Source organism: Pecten maximus, chromosome 16, assembly GCF_902652985.1.
Source record: "Pecten maximus chromosome 16, xPecMax1.1, whole genome shotgun sequence".
Lineage (NCBI taxonomy): Eukaryota > Metazoa > Mollusca > Bivalvia > Pectinida > Pectinidae > Pecten > Pecten maximus.
In genome coordinates this window covers 36,817,151-36,842,452 of record NC_047030.1, presented here as the reverse complement: position 1 = coordinate 36,842,452, position 25,302 = coordinate 36,817,151, and the positions used below count along the sequence as shown (strand labels likewise).

At 37.6% G+C, this 25,302-nt stretch overlaps 1 protein-coding gene across 1 annotated transcript in view; it reads left to right on the top strand.

The window, feature by feature from the left end:
* LOC117314740 overlaps nucleotides 1–25,302 on the top strand; it is a gene marked incomplete in the record, with an annotated part of 896,274 nt that overhangs the window by 595 nt on the left and 870,377 nt on the right. Inside the window, 8 exon segments of the mRNA XM_033868831.1 lie at nucleotides 3,397–3,468; nucleotides 12,546–13,161; nucleotides 13,561–13,623; nucleotides 16,074–16,136; nucleotides 17,238–17,300; nucleotides 18,081–18,134; nucleotides 18,798–18,860; nucleotides 20,440–20,476. Of these exon segments, the coding sequence (XP_033724722.1) occupies nucleotides 12,585–13,161; nucleotides 13,561–13,623; nucleotides 16,074–16,136; nucleotides 17,238–17,300; nucleotides 18,081–18,134; nucleotides 18,798–18,860; nucleotides 20,440–20,476 (920 nt within the window).

Here is a 25,302-nt window from a genome sequence, read left to right as displayed (position 1 = left end):
ATTACTGGGAAGTGAAGTGGTCTCTCAATACAGGTTCTGTTAACATAACTGGGAGATGAAGTGGTCTCTAAACACAGGTTCTGTCAACATAACTGGGAGATTAAGTGGTCTCTAAACACAGGTTCTGTCAAAATAACTGGGAGATTAAGTGGTCTCTCAATACAGGTTCTGTCAACATTACTGGGAAGTGAAGTGGTCTCTCAATACAGGTTCTGTCAACATTACTGGTAAGTGAAGTGGTCTCTCAATACAGGTTCTGTCAACATAACTTGGAGATTAAGTGGTCTCTATATACAGGTTCTATCAACATAACTTGAAGAGTAAGTGGTTTCTAAACACAGGTTCTGTCAACATTACGTGGAGATTAAGTGGTCTCTAAACACAGGTTCTGTCAATATAACTGAGATTAAGTGGTCTCTTTATACAGGGTCTGTTAACATAACCGGGAAGTGAAGTGGTCTCTAAATACAGGTTCTGTCAACATAACTGGGAGATTAAGTGGTCTCTAAATACAGGTTCTGTCAACATAACTAAGCAGTGAAGTGGCTTCTCAATACAGGTTCTGTCAACATAACTGGGAAGTGAAGTGGCTTCTCAATACAGATTTTGTCAACCTAACTGGGAGATTAAGTGGTCTTTATATACAGGTTCGGTCAACATAACTGAGATTAAGTGGTCATCATAATACAGGTTATGTCAACATAACTGGGAGATTAAGTGGTCTTTATATACAGGTTCTGTCAACATAACTGAGATTAAGTGGTCATCATAATACAGGTTCTGTAAACATAACTGGGAGATTAAGTGGTCTCCCTATACAGGTTCTGTCAACCTAACTGGGAGATTAAGTGGTCATCATAATACAGGTTCTGTCAACATAACTGGGAGCTTAAGTGGTCTCTATATACAGGTTCTGTCAACCTAACTGGGAGATTAAGTGGTCTCTCTTTACAAAGTCTGTATCTGTATCTAAATTAAAGATATCACTATTTTAAATAGATATCTATTAGCTGTTCATCTGTAAAATAGAGATATATCTGTTTTCTATTAAATGAATAAATATATATTTTAAATATAGATATCTCTCTTTAATTACAGTAATCTTAATCAAATAGGTAAAAACCCAAACTGCTTGGCATATACATGTGTAGCGGAACTGGACCGGGTCGATCGTCGGCGACCAGGTAGCTCAATGGGTAGAACATCCGGCTAGGTCCCGGGTTCGAACCCCGGTCTGGCCGTGCATTTTTCCACTCCTACTACATTTGGTGCCTGTAACCAAACCTTGTTAGCTCACCTGGTCCGAAGGACCAAGGTGAGCTTATGCCATACCGTGGCGTCCGTCGTCCGTCCGTCTGTCGTCTCGTCCGTCTGTCGTCCGTCCGTCCGTCAACAATTGACTTATTTGACTTCTTCATAACCGCTGATCGCTCAAATTTGCCTGGTAGCATCACTATGGGGTGGGGATTCAAAATTGTACAAATGATGGGGCTGACCCCCCAGGGGCCTGAGGGGCGGGGCCGAATGTGGTCAATCCGGCTATATTCATATAAACGACTTCTTCTCTGAAACCAAGCAATGGCTATCACTCATATTTGCCTGGTAGCATCACTATGGGGTGGGGATTCAAAATTGTACAAATGATGGGGCTGACCCCCAGGGGCCTGAGGGGCAGGGCCGAATGTGGTCAATCCGGCTATATTCATATAAACAACTTCTTCTCTGAAACCAAGCAATGGCTGTCGCTAATATTTGCCTGGTAGCATCACTATGGGGTGGGGATTCAAAATTGTACAAATGATGGGGTTGACCCCCCAGGGGCCTGAGGGGCGGGACCGAATGTGGTCAATCTGGCTATATTCATATAAACCACATCTTCTCTGAAACCAAGCAGTGGCTATCGCTTATATTTGCCTGGTAGCATTACTATGGGGTGGGGATTCAAAATTGTACAAAGATGGGGCTGACCCCCCAGGGGCCTGAGGGGTGGGGCAGAATGTAGTCAATCCATCTATATTGATATAAACGACTTCTTCTCTGAAACCGAACAATGGCTGTCGCTCATATTTGCCTGGTAGCATCACCTTGGGGTAAGAATTTGAAATTGTACAAATGACGGGCCCCTGGGGCCTGAGGGGCGGGGCCAAACGGGGTCAGTTTGCAAAATTGATATACGGTAAAAGACTTCTCTGAAACTAAGCAATAGATATCACTCATATTTTACTGGTAGCATCCCTATGGGGTGGGGATTCAAAATTTTACCAAATGGTGGGACTGACCCCCCAGGGATCTTAGGGGCGGGGGCCAAAATTGGTCAATTTGTTTAAACAACTTCTTCTCTGAAACTAAGCAATGGATATTACTCACATTTGTATGGTAGCATGGTTATGAGGTGGGGATTCAAAATTGTAAAAATGTTGGGGTTGACCCTGGCCGCCAGGGGGCTGGAGGTGTGGCCAAAAGGGGTCAATTTGGCTAAATTGATTTAAACAACTTATTCTCTGAAACTTAGCAATGATTTCACTGGTAGCATCATATTGGGGTAGGGATTCAAAATTGCATAAAGGAAGGAGCTGACCTCCCAGGGGGCAGAGGGCAGGGTCAAAAGGGGTCAATTGGTCTAAACAAGTTCTTCTCTGAAACTAAGCAATGGATATCACTCACATTTGTGTGGTAGCATCCCTATAGGGTCGCGCCAAAAGTCAATTTCATTTCATGGATTAATGAACTTTTTGGCATTTTTAGTATTAAAATAAAACCGATGTACATGTACCCATATAAAATGCTTATGATATATATTGACATAGCAATACCAGCAACAAATATACTTAAACATCATTCTTGTTTCATATCTTATGAAACCAGGTGAGCGATACAGGCCCTCTGGGCCTCTTGTTTCAAGTGAGTTGAATACTTGACAAGGGGATACCCGAACCTGGGTTGTGGGTTGTGAAGTCTTCGGGGTCGAAGACTTTAAAAAAGGGAGGGAAGAGTGTAGCGGAACTGGACCGGGTCGATCATCGGCGACCAGGAACCTCAATCGGTAGAGCATCCGGCTAGTGTTCGGAGGTCCCAGGTTCGAACCCCGGTCTGGCCGTGCATTTTTCCACTACTATTACACATATAGATTTAATATTATAATTGTGTCAGTCAACATAGCAATAACTGAGATTAGTTTAATTTTACGTCATAGACTGGAAAAAAATATTGGGAAAATAGTAGATAAAGAAATACTTCATTGTTCTGGAAAAAAAAAATAATCTTATTTTAATATTCTGTCTAGAGTCGAAACACGGTCTTGTCTTCCTTAGTTTGGTCACCCTAGTTCTGTAGCTCACCGCATGTTAATATCATCCGGGCTCTTCGTTCTTATCATTCATCATTCCAATCATTCAGGTGACAGCGAGGCTTGGTGTGGTTGTCGGTTTGGCGCATGAAGAGTTAGACATAAGTTGAATTCATCACCAGGTAAAAACCAGATAATGTATTTTTTTCATTGAAATATTTGATGGAATGAAGCATGATTAGTTTAGTAAGTGATTGTCTCGGTGCCAATTAATGTTAAGTCACAAAGTGAGTTCGGTTTATCCGAAACGAAAGTTGCTGACATATTCATGATCAGTAGCCTAAAATCAGAAAATTGGATACTTTTTAATGGAAATCGTTTAATTTCTACCAGGTTGATGTAGTATCAATTCCTTTTCTGTAAAGAACATTATATCCATTTCAACTTTCATTTGTGTACTTTCCTTTCGTATTAGGAAATACGTGTTTCTATTTATAGACTTGCAGTAACAGTCAGGGAATTCCCCTTGACTTCAAAAAAGAGTGTTTACCTCCCAGGACGTAGTCCGAGAGAGGTATAGTCATGGGCCGCATTTTTTTGGCAAAGTTTGTCTTTCGCCAACGATTTGAGATTTCTAAGTACCTACAGAGAACAATTGATTAAATACAATTAAAGATATAATGCTAATCTTGAGTTGAGAAGTTTGTGGTGACATCATGATTGTTGCGAGTAATCAGAGAAAAAAATTATTTGTGTTACTATAAATGAGCATCACATATAGGGGTGTCACGGTTAACCGAAAGGCGGTTCATAAGCTCACGGTTCGGTTCGGTTTGCTGTTTGTGAATTTCTTTTATAATTTTTTTTATTTTCAAAGACATTTCATTTTGGATTACAAGGCAATAAACATCACATTCACACACTTCACATTCACACACATATATACTGAAGAAAACCAAACTGTCAATTAATGGGTTTTTTTCATTACTGTATTATGTAATACATTGTAGATCTATAATATTGAGTATAGTTAATTGATTAAACGACATAATAGTCACTATATTGCTAAAGAACTTTTAAGTACATATAAGTTGTCCAAAATATTAATGCTATATATAAAGTTATATGTATATCCAAATTACTATATAATATCAACAGTAACATGTAACATAAACACTGTACGTGATATTACATAATCAAGAAACATACATATCTCTTTCATGTATACAGTTTTCCTTTTTTAAATTATAACTTTTTTATGTGTGCATACATATCTCACAAACATATACACCTTTACATCCATTCACCATGCATACCAGGATAATACAGTAGACAAACATTGAAGAGATAAAAATTAACTGTATTAAATTGAAATAGTAACACTAAATATTGTAGGAGACAGAGACACACACAACATAGAAAGAGAGAAATAAAGAGAGAAAGAGAGAAAGAGAGAGAGAAAGGGTGTAGGTAGGAAAGAAAAGGAAGTTAGAGGTCCCATAGCTAAAATATCCGAAATATATTCAAAATTCCTTGTATAATTTGAGTATTAAAACATTACATTTTCGAACAATAGGCAAAAGTCAGAGCATGCGATAGCATTAACAATAAAAAACATGTAAGATGGGCATACAGTATTAATAATATTATTTGTACTACTGTTACATTTCAACAATGGCTTTCCATTTCCTCCAATTAATTTCAAATTTCCTTTTCATGTATTCATTTTTGCTGCTGATGATATATTTCTGAACAATGAAGTGGTCTTTAATGACATTGATAAGAGCATTCAGACTCAAAGATTTATGTAGACATCTACTTTTATAGATGTAGTGTTTTATAATTACTAAAATTTCGTTATCAACCATATTTGCTTGAGATGATAGTATACCAAAAAGAAAAGATTCTTTATTTATCAAAATAGGAATGAGGAAAATGTCACATAAAGTTTCAAATCGCTGTAGTAGTTCCTGCACTTCTGTGCATTCCCATAGACAATGGACAATAGTTTCTCTTTCCATGCTACAGAGTGTACATAAAGGAAGAGGGTATATGTTTATTTTAAAAAGAAAAGTGTTAGTTACTAGAATATGATGTAAAATTCTAACTTGAAACCATTGCAATTTAGAACTTTTCGTGATAGTAACTGGAAGTTTAAGTATTTTAACCCATTTTTCATGATTAAACTCAAAGTCAAATTCTTCATTCCATTTTCTTACCCCATTTGGTGTTGAAGGTGCTGTAATGATGCAGTTATAAAAGTCTTTAGATCCCTTTTTACTCTTATAAAATATTTCTATGTTTGATGGTAAAAATGGTAAGTCTGGTCTTTCTATCATAAACTCAAATCTTCTAAGAAAATGCTTTACAGCTGTGACTAGACCATGATATTGTAGAAAATTTGTATTTATTCTATATATAGTTTTGACGGAATTCATTAAGGGAATAAAAAGTCATATCACAAATATTTTTGACAAGGTCATTTATAGTATAAACAGTGGCTTTAAACCAGTGTGGATAGAAAACAAATTTATTCCCTACTTGGATGTCATTGTTATACCAAAGTGGTGTTTGTGAATTTCGGTTCGGTTCTGAATAAGTCGGTCGTTATCGTCCGCATTGTAGCAAAGGCGTGTGTTTTTTTGTGTTATATGATTGATATCTTTAACGATACACGCCTTTGACGATTAACTATGTAGTCGCGCATTCGCAATGAAAAACACAACTGTACTGGTTAGGATTGTTTACCTGACACAGATGTCAGCCAAACTTAAATCAGCTGTGTGGGAATATTTCAATTTTATTAACAAGGATAGCATGTCAATAAGACAATAACTACATGAGTGCAATATTTGAAAAACGCAATTCAAATATGCAACAGGATCGACGTCTTCAATGACGGAACACGTATCCCGTAAACACGGCATAACGTTAAAACACAGGGAGCCTAATTACCGCAAGGACTACGAGGTCAGGCTCATTCAAAGTTCGCCACGGTGTTGTTGCTCACAGTATTAATGTTTTACAGTTTGTTTAACAATTTATTTATATTTTCTAATCTAGTCAACAAATGACGCAGTAGCAGTCTTGCAGAAAGTCAGAGATTTTGTCTTTTTTTCTTTAAAATTCAATAATGAATACATGTACCTTGAGATGAAGTTTTGTGATGTTTTTTTTTACTGTTTTATTGCCCATATATGTTCTTTTAAGTTCTTGTTTAGGATATGAAAAACAAAGATTACAAGGTTGCCTGAACAGAACCGAAATAACCAAAAACCGACAAAAAAATGAAAACCGAACCGAACCGAAAAAAGTCTGAACCGTGACACCCCTAATTACATATAATCTATGTATGTAGAGAACGTATCACTGCTAGGGGCCCACAGGCGGGGTATGCTATTGAGGAACAGGTCCCTTGTATTATAAACCTCTCTAGGGGCCCACAGGCGGGGTATGCTATTGAGGAACAGGTCTCCTGTATTACAAACCTCTCTAGGGGCCCACAGGCGGGGTATGCTATTGAGGAACAGGTCCCCTGTATTATAAACCTCTCTAGGGGTCCACAGGCGGGGTATGCTATTGAGGAACAGGTCCCCTGTATTATAAACTTCTCTAGGGGCCAACAGGCGGGGTATATGCTATTGAGGAACAGGTCCCCTGTATTATAAACCTCTCTAGGGGCCCACAGACGGGGTATGCTATTGAGGAACAGGTCCCCTGTATTATAAACCTCTCTAGGGGCCCACAGGCAGGGTATGCTATTGAGGAACAGGTCCCCTGTATTATAAAACTCTCTAGGGGCCCACGGGCGGGGTATGCTATTGAGGAAAAGGTCCCCTGTATTATAAACCTCTCTAGGGGCCCACAGGCCGGGTATGCTATTGAGGAACAGGTCCCCTGTATTATAAACCTCCGTGGTCACCCACCCTCGACAGTGTGGAGTCATGATTTGTCCCTCATTAATTGTGTCAGTTTCCATGTGTGAACAACCATTCATAAAGCCTAACAGGGATAACATGTTGATCCCTAAAGCATGAGCGCTTTCATTATATATCATAATACGATTATAATATTATTTTTATATTATCGGACACTAAACTTTTGATATAAAGTCTATATGTATTATGTACATCCATCACTAGGACATTATTTACTTTAATCATGTATACAGTTGTATATATAATTTGTCGAGTAGTTATAAGAACAGTACATGTGCAGACAAGTAAACTGTCAAATGTTTGAGGCAATTTGCCCTGTTATCAACGAAGATACAAGTAAATTATAAACATTCACAAATTTAGTAGATAATATATTGCCACGAACAATATTGTATTGTTTATGAAGATGATCCCCTCGGTAGATAAATAATTCACCAAAGGCATGATCGTGAATAATTTAAAAAACATCTTATATATAAATAAATGTATAAACATTTCTGTCTGTAACACATTGTTTAATGCTCATTGTCAGGGATATATTGATACATATATATAAAACAATTACAATGTACTTACAAACATGAGTGACGAAGTCATATATATGTATATATATATATATTTCTAATAAGAGAAACACATTGTGTGTATGTATATATATCCCGAGGGACTTTCCCCACCTCCAGGGACTATAAGTTTCTTTGTTATATTTTTGAAGCCTTTGAGATCCCCACCCCATAACCATATCTATAGCATTGTTGGGCATAAAAAGATAAACACAATCATGATGTAATAATAGGCCCTGGGGTCTTTCCTCACCCCAAAGAACTTATATAGTTTCATTAAACATAATAATATTATTAAAACAATCCCTGGCGTCTTTCCATCCTAGGGAGTCAGGACTTTGTTTTCTGGGCTTTATTATTCAAATTGCCCTGCATCCCTAGTCTGTCCATCCGTCCCTCCACCCCTCCATCCGTAAACTATTCTTGTTAACGCTATTTCTCAGAAAGTATTGAAGGGATCTTTCTCAAATATAACATATAACATATGGCCGACAGGTGAAAACAACAGACAGTCATTATTGCTAAAGTTCAAATTTCATATATAGATTCCCCTTGTTTGAAAAGTACTGGAGAGATGTTTCTCAGAGTAACACAGATTTAAATAGTAAGAGGAAGGGAAAGATAGAGAGAAGATCAATCTGACATGAAACCTATAAAGATCATTCAATGGTGGGCGCTAAGGTCCCTCTGGGATCTCTTGTCTTTGAAGCAATTGAGATCAGTTCTCCATAACCATAGCATTGTTTGACATCCAACAATTTGGTCAATTCCAACCGGATAATTAAGCGATACAGGCTCTCTGGTCCTCTTATTACCAAAACCAGTATGCTATAAAAAAATCCTCAAATAACTAACATTTCCAAGGTCAAATCCTGGACATCTTTGAATGTCCCTGGTCAAATAGAGAAAGTTCTTCGGGGAACTTCTCGAGTTCTAGAAGAACAAGCATAATCATGAGTGTTATAGCCTATAACACTCATGATTATGCATAAGCGTATTCCTAAAGTCCCTCATACCAATAGCATTTTACATTTTCAAGGTCAGAGGGGTCAAATACGGTAAAACTTAGAATCTCTTTATCTGAAGTACTGTAAAAGTGGATATTTTCCGCGCGTTGAAATTTTCACTTAATCAGCCTCCAAACTGTTCGCGGTGTTGATATTTTCGCGCTGTCAGTCATGATGAAAATATGTTTTCACGCTGCGATGTCATTACATAAAGTAAGTTTTTTTTCCGACAAACTCCATTGAAAGCTCGCGACGATCGGTCCAGTAAATACCAAACTTGGATCAACAGACACATTTAGGTTAATTGGGTGTAAGTGTGATCATTGCATTACTTCTGTGTGACGGAAAAAAAATCATTAATATATATCAGATATTTTAGCGTTGATTCAGTCTTTTACATTGAGACGAGAAACTTGATTGCAACTTTAGGCCCCAAAAATGTATAAATAACATGCGTTCTCAGCACTCGTACTGTATGGTAAATTAGGAAATCATACGTGTATTGTTGCAGTGTTAACTAAGTATGTTGATTATTTAATTGCGACTGAAAATCTCTTAATTATTTCCATGCTATTACTCTTAACCTGCTCCCTCAAGCTAGATAGACAGGCCACGAGAGGCTTCACTCGCGGTCAAGTTGAAAGGATCGGCCGGTTATGCCGAGTGACGTGATAAGCATTCATGTCTAGTCAAAACAACCACAGGTGTCCCAATTAGCGATAGTTGATTTTGCAGGTGTCAAATAAGTTTGGTAGTAAATACGACTTGGCAATTTAAAAGCAGACATATTGATGTTCTGAACTAATTTTACCAACATACAATATGTATATATAGACCTATTTCTACAGGAGCCCTTTCGTATTTTCAATATTTTAAACAGACCATTCATTACAGTTAACTATCGATAGTTTCTGATTCAAATAAAACATATAACCACGCGGAGACTCAACATTAACATTTCTAATACCAATAAATTTATCTATTTTGTCACAAATGAAACGTGTGCTGTTTTGGGGCCTATAGCTACACAATGGCCGACCAGCTTTGCAACTGATATGTAGTGATCGTAATTATCATGAAATGAAGTATGTTTAATGATCAATCAACATTAAATTAGATGAAATACTATAATTTCACTAATTACTCAAATTAGTATAGCCATGTCTCAGACAAATGACTGACCATGACGGCATTACACATCACGGACGACATGGTTTACTACCAGGAACTTGTGGCTTGCAGGTATATTAGTGTATTTAGTTTATTTGGTGGAAATATTTGCGTGCCAATATTTTCACGTGTTATTATATTCGCGTGGGGATATTTTCGCGGAGATTTAATGATCGCGAAATAAGCGAAAATTTCCACGCCGCGAACATTTCCACTTTTACAGTAAGTCAACTGCCAATTCACATAATACAAACATTCAATATGGAAGAACCAGCAAAATTTAAGGTAAGATGATTTAACGTGTTACGTCGTTGACAACTGAGCAAAGTCAGGTGTACCCTGCTCACGCTTTTAAATGCCTGTCATATTTTACTATCACTAGTATATAAATATGTAGTCTGTATCCAACCGTTCGTCAAAATTTGCTTGTCAGAAAAGTCATAACTTAGTCGTGTAAAGATCCTGTCCAGGGAGGTACGTGGCCATTGGCCTCTTGTTTCAGCTGGCTGGTGAAGCACAACAGCTTATAGGCCCAGGGTTCTTTCCCAAACAAATTTTAGTTTCTTTAAATACAACCATGTTGAATTTTGACTTTGTTTCTGGGTTACATTTTTGAAGCAGTTGAGATTCCCACAAAACATAATTATACATCAACAAATAAAGCTATTAGCAAATGGAACATAATCATTATTTTGATATATGTTTGCTCAAATTAACCAGGTGAGCAATACAGGCCCTCTGGGCCTCTTGTTCTGAATTTTGCTGTATCTTCATCTGACATGAGAACATATTACACATTAATATTTCTTGCCTCTGGCTAAAAGCCTAAAAATATATTAACTATTCAGGTTTCGGTTGAAAAACCTGTGTAATATTGGACAATCACATTTTAGGGTCACCTGCGACAAAGTCTCAAGTGACCTCTTCTAATTATCCCCTCGCGACGAAAGTCGGGGAGGGGATATAGCGTTCTGTACGTAAGTACGTACGTATGTTCACTTTTTGTCAGCGCTCTTGCGACTTCATTTTTGAACGGATTCTGACCAAACTTCATATATGGGTCCAGCATGGGAATACCTCGAACGAGTTCGTGTTTCAGGGTGCCAAGGTTAAGGTCAAGGTCACCGTTACTATTTATAGAAAATCTTTGTCAGTGCTTTTGCGACTTCATTTTTAAACGGATCCTGACCAAACTTCATATATGGGTCCAGCATGGGAATACCTCGAACGAGTTTGTGTTTTAGGGCACCAAGGTCAAGGCCAATGTCACCGTTACTATTTATAGAAAATCTTTGTCAGCACTCTTGCGACTTCATTTTTAAACGGATCCTGACCAAACTTCATATATGGGTCCAGCATGGGAATACCTTGAACGAGTTCGTGTTTTAGGGCGCCAAGGTCAAGGCCAATGTCACCGTTACTATTTATAGAAAATCTGTGTTACCTCGTACAAGTTCGTGTTTCAGTGTGCCAAGGTCAAGGTCGCCATTACTATTTATAGAAAATCTTGGTCAGCTCTCTTGCAACTTCATTTTGCGTCAGAGTTCATGTGTTAGCACAGGAGGGGATTTGTATCGTTTGCGATGCCTTGTTGCTTTTTGTTCGTTGTCGTGCATCGTCCGTCAGTAACCAATTTACATTTTTGACTTCTTCTCAAAAACCACTAAACCAAATTCAATGAAATTTAGCAGGAAGCTTCTATGGCCAAAGGTCAAATCTTCTTCTCTACTCTCAGATAAGGTGGAGTCAAACACTCTTCATAGATGGAAGGGTCTTAAGGTGCTTTACCAAAATTGTGAATTTCATGACCCAGGAGTCTCGACATGTTTGCCCCTGGGGAGGTGATAAACTTTATTATAGTTTATATAGGGAAATCACATTTTTGATTTTCATTTGTTTGATTTGTTATGGAATTCATTCTAATTTAGTCAATATTATCAGCATGAGATGACAGTTTGATGGCATGCACATGTTGGCCCTGATTGACCCCCAGGAGCTGATGGATGGGGCTAAAAAGGGTCAAATTGACTGAAATTTCTAAATCTTCTTCTCTACTCGAGCTCTCAGTTATGATGGAATCAAATACTCTTCATAGATGGGAGGGTCTTAAGGCACTTTACCAAAATTGTGAATTTCATGACCCTGGGGTCTCACGTTTGCCCCTGGGGAGGGGGTAAACTTTACCATAGTTTATATAGGGAAATCACAGTTTGACTATAATTTGTTTGATTTCTTTTGAAGTTCTATTGAAATTCATTTTAACTTGGTTAACATTATCAGCTTGTAATGGTAATTAAATTGAATTAATTAAAATAACGGAAATATTTAAAATCTCAGGTGACCACTAAGGCCGGCCCATGGGCCTCTTGTTATTTCGTACGTGAAGTGTCAAACACTGTCCAAAATAAATAATCTTTATGTATTTACCTGGTAATAACAAATTTAGGGGCAGAATAGGAATGGTTGATTGGGAATGGGGAGGGGTGTGGGGATTGGGGGTAGAGATGAGGCAATCATCCTGCAGACAGTTCTAGTTTACCAGATATTTAGAATCTAATTCGCTTTGGCTTCTATTTTCCAGTACCACTGTCACTACATCGCTGTAAACCAACTTAAGAATATGGCTGCCAAGTACCAGTCGACCAAGGAAACTGTTAACTTTGCCCGAATTTGTAGACTGATGATTGATGTCGTCCCAGATGTCTTCAGAGAATTACTCCACTCTCGTCTGCCAACCTCAGGACTTGGCCCTGTTCTTGGGAACCAGAAGGGACAGATCTTCTCTTTGTTGAATAACCAGCAGAAGAAGATCCTGTTCCCCAAAGGTGGAGTGTTTGCAGGGTCATTGCAAGATTTAGATACATCTCTTATCTATATCCTGCTTAGGAACCTTGGAAACATTCCACCTCACAAGAACGGTTGGGGGAGAGTTCCAGATGTGGCAGACAGATCGCTTTCGGCCAACATTGACCGTCTGCGAGTTCAGCGTAATGAAGCTTACGCACATGCAAACACTGCCTCCATTTCTGATGGAGATTTCAAAATCAGATGGGCCGACATCAGGAAAAGTGTTGAAGACATAGAGAATACTGTATTGACAAGTATGGCATTTGTAGCAAAGGTGGACAGCATACTGTCCATGAGGATTGACCCACAGACAGAGCAAAATTTTATTGTTCTTGTGCAGAAACTTGAAGGTAAGCTGTGCATAGGGTTTACGGTAACTGGGATAAGTATTGTGATTCAGAATCAACATATATTTAATAGGTATTAACTACAGAAGCCATTTGCTTATAATTAAACCCATTTTACAGAAGAACAAGCAGTGTAAAATCAGGGTTGAACGTCCTGATATGAAGAGTCAGGGTATTTGACCAATAAAGGTAATCCAAAGAGGAATACTGAAGTTATTATGACTTGGACACTTATACAGAATAATAAAGGTCAAAATATCCAGAGGCCTTCTACGTGAAGATGTGCAATTTTAAACTGTTGAAATGTTTATTTAAAGTTTAATACTGGATGACATCAGTGGTATTTTACCTGGTACATGTATGTACTTTATTACTCAGTCTGTGCAATCATTGTCGTTCCAGGGGAAATCGGTGACATCAAAGTCCAACAGGACACGATGAAGACAGATGTGGAGGATGTAAAAGGTAAGATACAAAAAGAGATCCATTATGTACAAATATACACAGTCGGAGATTTTTAGCCCACCATCATCAGATGGTGGGCTATTCAAATCGCCCTGCATCCGTGGTCCGTCGTCCGTCCCTCCGGCCGTCCGTCCGTAAACAATTCTTGTTATCGCTATTTCTCAGAAAGTGCTGAAGGGATCTTTCTCAAATTTCATATGTAGGTTCCCCTTGGTGCCTAGTTATGCATATCGCATTTTGAGACCTATCGGAAAACAACATGGCCGACAGGCAGCCATCTTGGATTTTGACAATTGAAGCTTGTTATCGCTATTTCTCAGAATGCACTGACGAGATCTTTCTCAAATTTCATATGTAGGTTCCCCTTGGTGCCTAGTTATGCATAAAGCATTTTGAGACCTATCGGAAAACAACATGGCCGACAGGCAGCCATCTTGGATTTTGACAATTGAAGTTTGTTATCGCTATTTCTCAGAAAGTGCAGAAGGGATCTTTCTCAAATTTCATATGTAGGTTCCCCTTGGTGCCTTGTTATGCATATTGCATTTTGAGACCAATCGGAAAACAACATGGCCGACAGGCAGCCATCTTGGATTTTGACAATTGAAGTTTGTTATCGCTATTTCTCAGAAAGTGCTGAAGGGATCTTTCTCAAATTTTATATGTAGGTTCCCCTTGGTGACTAGTTATGCCTATCACATTTTGAGACCTATCGGAAAACAACATGGTCGACAGGCAGCCATCTTGGATTTTGACAATTGGAAGTTTGTTATCGCTATTTCTCAGAAAGTGTTGAAGGGATCTTTCTTAAATTACATATGTAGGTTCCCCTTGGTGCCTAGTTATGCATATTGCATTTTGATACCAATCGGAAAACAACATGGCCGACAGGCAGCCATCTTGGATTTTGACAACTGAAGTTTGTTATCGCTATTTCTCAAAAAGTAATGAAGGGATCTTTCTCAAATTTCATATGTAGGTTTCCCTCGGTGCCTAGTTATGCATATTGCATTTTGAGACCAGTCAGAAAACAACCTGGCCGACAGGCAGCCATCTTGTATTTTGACAATTGAAGTTTGTTATCGCTATTTTACAGAAGGTACTGAAGGGATCTTTCTCAAATTTCATATGTAGGTTCCCCTTGGTCCCTGGTGTTGCATTTTGGGACCAATCCGAAAACAACATGGCCGACAGGCAGCCATTATTGCTAAATCTTAAATTTTATATATAGGTTCCCCTTGTTTGAAAAGTACTAGAGGGCTGTTTCTGAATTTACACAGATTAGTAAGACTTAGAGGAAGGGAAAAGTAGAGAAAAGTTCCATCTGACATGGAACCTATAAAGATCATTCAATGGTGGGCGCCAAGATCCCTCTGGGATCTCTTGTTTATGTTTACATTGGAATCAGCAAAGCAAAATGGCCAACAGGTGGCCATCTTGGATTTTGAAATTGAAATTTGTTATCGTTATTTCTTGAAAAGTACTGGAGGAATATTTCTCGAACTTCATATGCAGGTTCCACTTCATGTTATCAGATTAGTAAGAGGTAAAAAAGAAAGAAAGTAGAGAGAAGATCAGTCTGATATAGATCCAATAAAGACCTTTCAATGGTGAGCATGAAGATCCCTCTGTGATCTCTTATATTTAAAAATGTGTTGTGTAAACTACAGGAGGGCTGTGCTTAATAAAACCAGAAGAACGAGAAATGTAAAGTCAGGGTTGAAAGTCCTGATATAAAGAGTCATACTATTTGACCAGGAAAGGTAATCCAAGGAGGAATACTGAAGTTATTATGACTTGGACACTATCCACAGATCTTCTATCAAATATGTGAAGATGAATAATTTTATACAGTTTTTTAGACATGTGGCTATTAGGGCCCCGCATCGAAGATGCGGTGCCCTATAGTAATCAGGTTGTCCGTCCGCCCGTCCGTCCGTCCGTCTGTCTGTCTGTCTGTCTGTCCGTCTGTCTGTCCGTTTTTTCTTTTGCGCCAAATTATTGACAAGAGTTGGAGGATTTCGGTGAAAATTGGTACATAGTGGTATTTAGGGAAGCCAAACACAATGGTACCACTTACAAAACCGTCTGTTGCCATGGGGGTTTCTATGCTAACCAATTTTACAGTGCACAGTGTATTCCTAAAAATGAAACTGGGAATTTTTTTCATTGATTGTGAAAAGTCGTCATACAAATGTTACTTGGAATTTGGAAAAATCGGCCTAAAACGTATTGAGAATGGGGTCGTTTGGCGCACCCAGTTATATAGGCAGGACAAAAAAACTGACAATAATTATTACATTTACCCTGAAGGGTCAGACACATAGCGGGGCCCTTTCTGACGTGTCAGTGTTCTAGTTTAAAGTTTAATACTGGATGACATCAGTGGTATTTTACCTGGTACATGTATGTACTTTATTACTCAGTCTATGCAATCATTGTCTTTCCAGGGGAAATCGGTGACATCAAAGTCCAACAGGACACGATGAAGACAGATGTGGAGGGTGTAAAGGGTAAGATATAAAAGGAGATCCATTACGCACAAATATACACAGTCGGAGATTTTTTATATTTTCAGTGGAATCAATAATTTCCAAGTTTTTACCTGAGAAGGTCCTTAGCTTACTCCCCTTAGGATAGGTAAGTTTATATCGTTGTGCTACATCTATCCATCTTATTATTCAGTGTCAACATTTCATTTATAGGGTGTTGAGACTTTTGATCAGAAAAACAAAATGGCTGACAGACGGCCATCTTGGATTTTGAGAATTGAAGATTGTTGTAGCTATTTCTCGAAAAGTACTTGAAGGGATATTCCTCAAGCTTCATGTGTAGGTTCCCCGTGGTCCCTTTTTGTGCCATTTGAACTTAGATTTTTGATGCGACAAAATGGCCAGTTCTTTGACTCACCTGTCTAAATGTGTTACCATACAGTTTTTTGACTCACCTGTCCCAATGTGTTACCACTCAGTTCTTTGACTCACCTGTCCCAATGTATTACCACTCAGTTCTTTGACTCACCTGTCCCAATGTGTTACCATTCAGTTCTTTGATTCACCTGTCCCAATGTGTTACCATACGGTTCTTTGACTCACCTGTCACTATGTGTTTCTACTCAATTCTTTGACTCACCTGTCCCAATGTTTTACCATACAGAACTTTGACTCGCCTTTCGCAATGTGCTACCGTTTAATTCTTTGACTCACCTGTCCCAATGTGTTGGCCAAAATATTGATAAGACAGCATTAAATAACAGAGAGGCCTGTGATCTTATTACTGGTCTCTGATACACTTGTTTTAGTTGACATTAATGTATAAAAAGGATCACTGGACAGCAGGTGAGGGATTCGGACCCATTGGACCCTTGTTTGACTCACCTGCCCCAATGTGTTCCCACTCAGATCTTTTCCAACTGACTTGTCTGTCAATACAACAGCAATTTAGGGCAGAGGAGAGAAAATATCAAATTTGGAACTGATAAATATTGTCTTATTGAAGGCACCCAGGATGTTGTGTATAGATATGAGTGTATATATAATAGATATATGATGCTTCACATCATCAGGTTCCATATTATCCACAATGACATACACGCATATTGTTTGTCTATTCAGGGGCAGTCAGTGATGTCACAGCCCTACATAACACGACGACAAGAGATGTGGGTGAAATAAAAGGTATGATGTAATTAAAAATATAAAGGATCATGATATTTCCTTCCTAGCCCATCTGTAAATATGTCTATTTATAGCTCTTTCTTGAGAAGTATTCAAAGTGTCAAACAGACTGTAATCTTTAATTGACTTCTCAATAACCAAGAAGCCCATGGAATTGATATTGGGTCAGTGGCATGCTGGGTTGAAAGGCTCCCATGTTTGTTCAAAGGAATGACCTTGACTTCAAGGTCACATGGGTCAAATAGGCTAAAATCTTTAAACAACTTCTTAATAATGAAGATGCCATGGGTCGGATATCGGTCTGTAGCATGTTTGGGTGAAGGACTAGAAAATTTGTTCAAATAAATGACCTAGACCATGGTTTAATTTTGAAAAAGGTAAATTGGCCAAAATATTTATAAGACACCTTTTCAAATAACCGAGAGGCCCTGAGATCTTATTACTGGTCTTTGATACACTTTGTTTTAGTTTACATTAATGTATAAAGGGGATCACTGGACAGCAGGTGAGGGATTCGGGCCCATTGGGCCCTTGTTTGACTCACCTGCCTCAATGTGTTCCCACTCAGATCTTTTCCAACTGACTTGTCTGTCAATACAACAGCATATTTAAGGCAGAGGACAGCGATGTCAAATTTTGAACTGTTGAAGATTGTATGATTGAAGGACCCAGGATGTTGTGTATAGATATGAGTGTATTTATAATAGATATATGATGCTTCACATCATCAACTTCCATATTATCCACAATGATATACAAGCATATTGTTTGTCTTTTCAGGGGCAGTCAGTGATGTCACAGCCCGACTTGACATGACGGTGGTTGAAATAAAAGGTATGATATGATTAAAGAAATAATCATGCTACATATTTCCTTCCTCGCCCATCTGTAAATATGTCTATTTTTAGCTCTTTCTTGAGAAGTATTCAAACAATATTTGGCATGCTGTATGATAATGTTCCCCTCATTAGCTTAAGTTAATTTAATTTTGAGTCTGACCCAGGGAGCAAAATGGATAACATTCAGTCATTTTGGATTCTGACCATTGAAGTTTGTAGATTATCTTTATCTTTTGGGGTACCCGGGGGAAGACCCACATGTTGTTATTTTTCAGCCTCGTAAAAACTTTGACATGGCTGCCACAGAGGCCATTTTGTAACAAGATTGCGCTATCATGGTTTTCCTGAAAAACAACTATTTTAAACTTCTTCTCAAATTCCTTTAGGATTCAGCTCTAACTTACCAGAACTGATCCTGAGATGGTCTTGATCAAGTGTTATTTTTCAGGTTGATCCAAATTTTAAGATGCCCACCATGGCCAACAGTGCCACTTAACCTGCTACAGAGAATGCATACTACAATAGTATAAGGGTCTTTAATTTAGAGTCAGATGACCGTTAAGGCCCTTGGGCCTCTTGTAATAGATATATGATGCTTCACATTATCAACTTCCATATTATCCACAATGATATACACGCATATTGTTTGTCTTTTCAGGGGCAGTCAGTGATGTCACAGCCCGACATGACACGACTGCTAGAGATGTGGATGAAATAAAAGGTATGACATAATTAGTCATCATATTTCCTTCCTTATCCATCTGTAAATAACTCTATTGATAGCTCGTTCTTGAGAAGTATTTGAAAGTTATTTTTATGCTTCATAATAACGTTCCCCTAAATAACTTATATAACTTCGAGTCTGACCCAGGGTGCAAAATGGCTGACATGCAGTCATTTTAGATTTTGACCTTTGAAGTGTGTAGATTGTTATCACTTTCTCTTGGAGTACCCAGAGAAAAACCCATTTGGTCAAGCAGAAGTTATTCCAAGTATGGAATGGATATTTTTCAAACTTTATATACAGGTTGTGATTGGTCACTTGTTGCATCCATTAAATTAAGTGTTTAAAACGGAAATGAAAATGCTGACAGGCGGTCATCTTGGGTTCTGAAGTTGAAAATTGTTATCACCATTTCGTGAGAAGTACTTGAAGGATAGTTCAAAATTTGATGTGTAAGTTCCTGCCTATCCCAAGTTGTGCCTATTTAATTTCATGGGTGACCCGAAAATGAAATAGCTGATACAGGTGGCCACCATGGACTTTGATTTGAGTTGTAAATTTGTTATTGCTATTTCAAGAAGTTTTTAGGTCACCTGAAACAAAGTCTCAAGTGACCTATTGTGATCCCTTTTGTCCGTCGTGCGTCGTAAACAATATACATTTTTGACTTTTTCTCAAATAACCAAGAGACCCAGAATTGTGATAAAATGGGCCTGTAGTATGCTCAAATAAAGGGCTACCAAGATTGTTCAAATGAATGAGTTTGATTTTCAATGAAGGTCACAGGGGTCAAACAGACTGTAATCTTTAATTTACTTCTCAATAACCAAGAATCCCATGGAGTTGATATTGGATCAGTAGCATGCTGTGTTGAAAGGCTTCCAAGATTGCTCAGAGGAATGACCTTGACCTATATTAAAGGTCATAGGAGTCAAATAGGCTGAAATCTTGAAATGACTGCTTCTCAATAACCAAGACGCCCATGGAATTGATATTAGTTCAAAGGAATGACCTTGACTTCAAGGTCACATGGGTCAAATAGGCTTAAAATCTTTAAACAACTTCTTAATAATGAAGAAGCCATGGGTCGGATATCGGTCTGTAGCATGTTTGGGTGAAGGACTAGAAAATTTGTTCAAATAAATGACCTAGACCATGGTTTAATTTTGAAAAAGGTAAATTGGCCAAAATATTTATAAGACACATTTTCAAATAACCGAGAGGCCTGTGATCTTATTACTGGTCTCTGATACACTTGTTTTAGTTGACATTAATGTACAAAGAGGATCACTGGACAGCAGGTGAGGGATTCGGGCCCATTGGACCCTTGTTTGACTCACCTGCCCCAATGTGTTCCCACTCAGATCTTTTCCAACTGACTTGTCTGTCAATACAACAGCAATTTAGGGCAGAGGAAAGAAAATATCAAATTAGGAACTGTTGAAGATTGTATGATTGAAGGACCCAGGATGTTGTGTATAGATATGAGTGTATTTATAATAGCTATATGATGCTTCACATCATCAACTTCCTTATTATCCACAATGATATACACGCATATTGTTTGTCTTTTCAGGGGCAGTCAGTGATGTCACAGCCCGACATGACACGACTGCTAAGAGATGTGGATGACATAAAAGGTATGATATAATTAAAAAGATAAAGGATCATGATATTTCCTTCCTCGCCCATCTGTAAATATGTCTATTTATAGCTCTTTCTTTACAAATATTTGAAGGTTATTTTTATGCTTTATAGGAAGGTTCCCCTAAATAGCATGGGTCAAAAGTCTTAAAATCTTTAAACAACATTTTCTCTGTAATCAAGAGACAGAGAGCCATGATATTGGGCCAGTAGCATGCTAGGATGAATGGCCACTATATGTGTTCAATTGAATGACATTGATGTACTTTCGAGGTCACAGAGGTCAATTGTGTTAAAGTATTTTCAACAACTTCTCAATAACCATGAGGCCAAGGGGTCATCATGATACTTGGACAGTGGCATGCTTTGATAACGGACTGTAAAGTTCATTCATTTAAAAGACCTTGACTAACCTTCAAGGTCACACTGGTTAAATATTTTAAATTCTCAAGTCAGTCTGTACAATGACATATGTTTGTATTTATAGCAGAAGTCAGTCTGTACAATGACATATGTTTGTATTTATAGCAGAAGTCAGTCTGTACAATGACATGTTTGTATTTATAGCGGAAGTCAGTCTGTACAATGACATATATATGTTTGTATTTATAGCGGAAGTCAGTCTACAATGACATATGTTTGTATTTATAGCAGAAGTTAGTCTGTACATATGTTTGTATTTATAGCGGAAGTCAGTCTGTACAATGACATATGTTTGTATTTATAGCAGAAGTCAGTCTGTACAATGACAAATGTTTGTATTTATAGCGGGAGTCAGTCTGTACAATGACATATGTTTGTATTTATAGCGGAAGTCAGTCTGTACAATGACATATGTTTGTATTTATAGCAGGAAGTCAGTCTGTACAATGACATATGTTTGTATTTATAGCGGAAGTCAGTCTGTACAGTGACATATGTTTGTATTTATAGCAGAAGTCAGTCTGTACAATGACATATGTTTGTACTTATAGCAGAAGTCAGTCCGTACAATGACATGTGTTTGTATTATAGCAGAAGTCAGTCTGTACAATGACATATGTTTGTATTTATAGCGGAAGTCAGTCTGTACAATGACATATGTTTGTATTTATAGCGGAAGTCAGTCTGTACAATGACATATGTTTGTATTTATAGCGGAAGTCAGTCTGTACAATGAAATGTGTTTGTATTTATAGCAGAAGTCAGTCTGTACAATGACATATGTTTGTATTTATAGCGGAAGTCAGTCTGTACAGTGACATATGTTTGTATTTATAGCAGAAGTCAGTCTGTACAATGACATATGTTTGTATTTATAGCAGAAGTCAGTCTGTACAATGACACATGTTTGTATTTATAGCAGAAGTCAGTCTGTACAATGACACATGTTTGTATTTATAGCAGAAGTCAGTCTGTACAATGACACATGTTTGTATTTATAGCAGAAGTCAGTCTGTACAATGACACATGTTTGTACTTATAGCAGAAGTCAGTCCGTACAATGACATGTGTTTGTATTATAGCAGAAGTCAGTCTGTACAATGACATATGTTTGTATTTATAGCGGAAGTCAGTCTGTACAATGAAATGTGTTTGTATTTATAGCGGAAGTCAGTCTGTACAATGACATATGTTTGTATTTATAGCCGAAGTCAGTCTGTACAATGACATATGTTTGTATTTATAGCGGAAGTCAGTCTGTACAATACACATGTTTGTATTTATAGCAGAAGTCAGTCTGTACAATGACACATGTTTGTATTTATAGCAGAAGTCAGTCTGTACAATGACACATGTTTGTATTTATAGCAGAAGTCAGTCTGTACAATGACACATGTTTGTATTTATAGCAGAAGTCAGTCTGTACAATGACATATGTTTGTATTTATAGCGGAAGTCAGTCTGTACAATGACATATGTTTGTATTTTTAGCGGAAGTCAGTCTGTACAATGACATATGTTTGTATTTATAGCGGAAGTCAGCCTGTACAATGACATATGTTTGTATTGATAGCAGAAGTCAGTCTGTACAATGACATATGTTTGTATTTATAGCAGAAGTCAGTCTGTACAATGACATATGTTTGTATTTATAGCGGAAGTCAGTCTGTACAATGACATATGTTTGTATTTATAGCGGAAGTCAATCTACAATGACATATGTTTGTATTTATAGCGGGAGTCAGTCTGTACAATGACATACATTGCATGTTTGTATTTATAGCAGAAGTCAGTCTGTACAATGACACATGTTTGTATTTATAGCAGAAGTCAGTCTGTACAATGACACATGTTTGTATTTATAGCAGAAGTCAGTCTGTACAATGACATATGTTTGTATTTATAGCAGAAGTCAGTCTGTACAATGACATATGTTTGTATTTATAGCGGAAGTCAGTCTGTACAATGACATATGGTTGTATTTATAGCGGGAGTCAGTCTGTACAATGACATATGTTTGTATTTATAGTTGAAGTCAGTGACGTGAAGGACAGACAAGACACCATAACAAAAGATGTGGATACCTTAAAGGGTAAGATATGTTTGATGTAGATACAAAAATTATATAAAATGGAGGGTCCGGCAAGTCCTGTAATTTGGAAAAGATATATTTGCTTGATGGTCATGAAAAGATGAATGCCAAAGATTATGTTTACACCCAAAAGGACTTATTCATTGAATCATCACATAGGAAATGGTAGAAATATGCTATATATAGATATAGTAAATAAATACACCGATACTTAAAATAATAAGGCACCCACGAACACTAACCCTGTAAAAATAAAGTCCAATAACTTTTTAGGCAGCCATCATGTGATAGTGGGCTATTAAAATTGTCCTATATCTGTGGTCCATGGTCCATCGTCTATAAACAATCATCGTTATCACTATTTTTAGGTCCTCTGACCCAATGGCGTGGTCAGGATGACCTATAGTCATTGTAATATGTACATCATCCGTCGTATGTAATCTTTTCACATTTCAAACTTCTTCTCAAGTTTCACCATTGGGTCTGATCTCTAACTTGCTTGAAATGATACTGAGATGGTCTTTACCAAGTGTTGTTATTTTCTTAGGTCAGTCTGAAATCCAAAATGGCCACACTGGCAGCCATCTTGAAAAACATATTTTAAACTTCTGCTTCATTTACACTGGAACCATTGAGCTGAAAATTGGTAGGAATGTTAAAGAAGTAGAGCCGATAAAGTGCTATTATTTTTCGACCTCGTAAAATCTTTGACATGGCAGTCATTACGGCCATTTTGTTACATGATTGCGCAATCATCAATTTCTGAACAACACCTAGCTATTTCAAACTTCTTAAGTTCCACCAGTGGGATTCAACTCAAACTTGGCTACAATGATCCTGAGATGGTCCTGTACAAGTATTTGTTATTTTTCGGGTTTGTCTGAATTTCAAGATGGCTGCTATGGCCAACAGTGCCACTTTACTGGCTACCGAGTATGTATGCTACAACAGGGTAAGGGACTTTTAGAGTCCTATGACCCATGGGCCTCTGGTTTGAGAAGCATAAAGGAGGGATAAGATAAAGGTTATATTAAACACAATATGATATTAATGAGTGTGATGTTTCGATGACTTAACTGTCACCTTTATCAGACTAATGACCAATGTCCGAGACACTACATATGTCATTACCCACCTGGAGAAAATGTTCCAGAGTACAGGAAAGATATTTTTCAAACTTCACAAAACAAAATAGCCTACAGGTGGCCATCTTGGATTTTGGCAATTGAAGTTTGTTATCGCTACTTCTTAAAAGTACTGGATGGATATTTATCAAACTTTACAGGAAGTTCCCCTTGGTCCTTAGCTGTGCCCATTTTGATTTTGAGTCTGATTTTGATGGTCTAAGTTTATTATTTCCGTATTTGTGAGAAAGTTCTTCATAGACCTTTCTTAGATTTCATAGTAAAGTATTCGTTAACATCAGATGATTAAAAGGAAAACATGAAAAGAGGAAAAAGTTGAGAAAAGGTCTATCATACAACAAATACATATCATTCAATGGTGGGTACCAAGATTCTTCTGGGATCTTTTGTTATATCAAAGAAAGTTTTAATGGACTAAATGTATTTGTTTCATCAACATTTCATTGCTCAATTCTAATTCATCGGCATTATTTGTGATATATTTAATCAGAGAGATCGTTTTATTTTACAGAAAGGAATTCTAAGCTGACGGCCATGATTGGTGAGTTTATTGCATTTTTTTGGTCAAATGAAATAAAGTATTTCAAACTGCTGTATGTTTTTAGTAGCGATAACTTTTTAGCCCACTATCCTCAGATGGTGGTGGGCTATTCAAATCATCCTACGCCTGTGGTCCATCGTCTGTAATCAATCGTTGTCATCACTATTTCTTGAAAATGCTTGGTTGGATATTTCTCAAACTTCACATGTAGGTTTCACTCAGTCGCTTGTTGTACCAATTCAATTTTGAAACTGATCAGGGAAAAAATGGCTAACAGGCCGCCATCTTGGATTTGATGGCCAAAGTGTTAAATTTATGTGTGATTCTGAAAAAGCTCTTAGATCTATGTTTCAGATTTCATGTTAAGGTTATTGATGTCATTAGATCATAAAGAAAAGAGAAAAGATTGGAAAAGTAGAGAAAAGATCTGTTTTACATAGAACCAATAGAGATCATTCAATTGTTGGTGTCAAGATCCTTCTAGGATCTCCTGTTTTATTAAGCAAAATTTTTCACAGACAATGTTTTTGTGTTTCAAAAACATTTTCTCGCTCAGCTCTAATTCATATTCATTATTTGTGATATATTTAATAA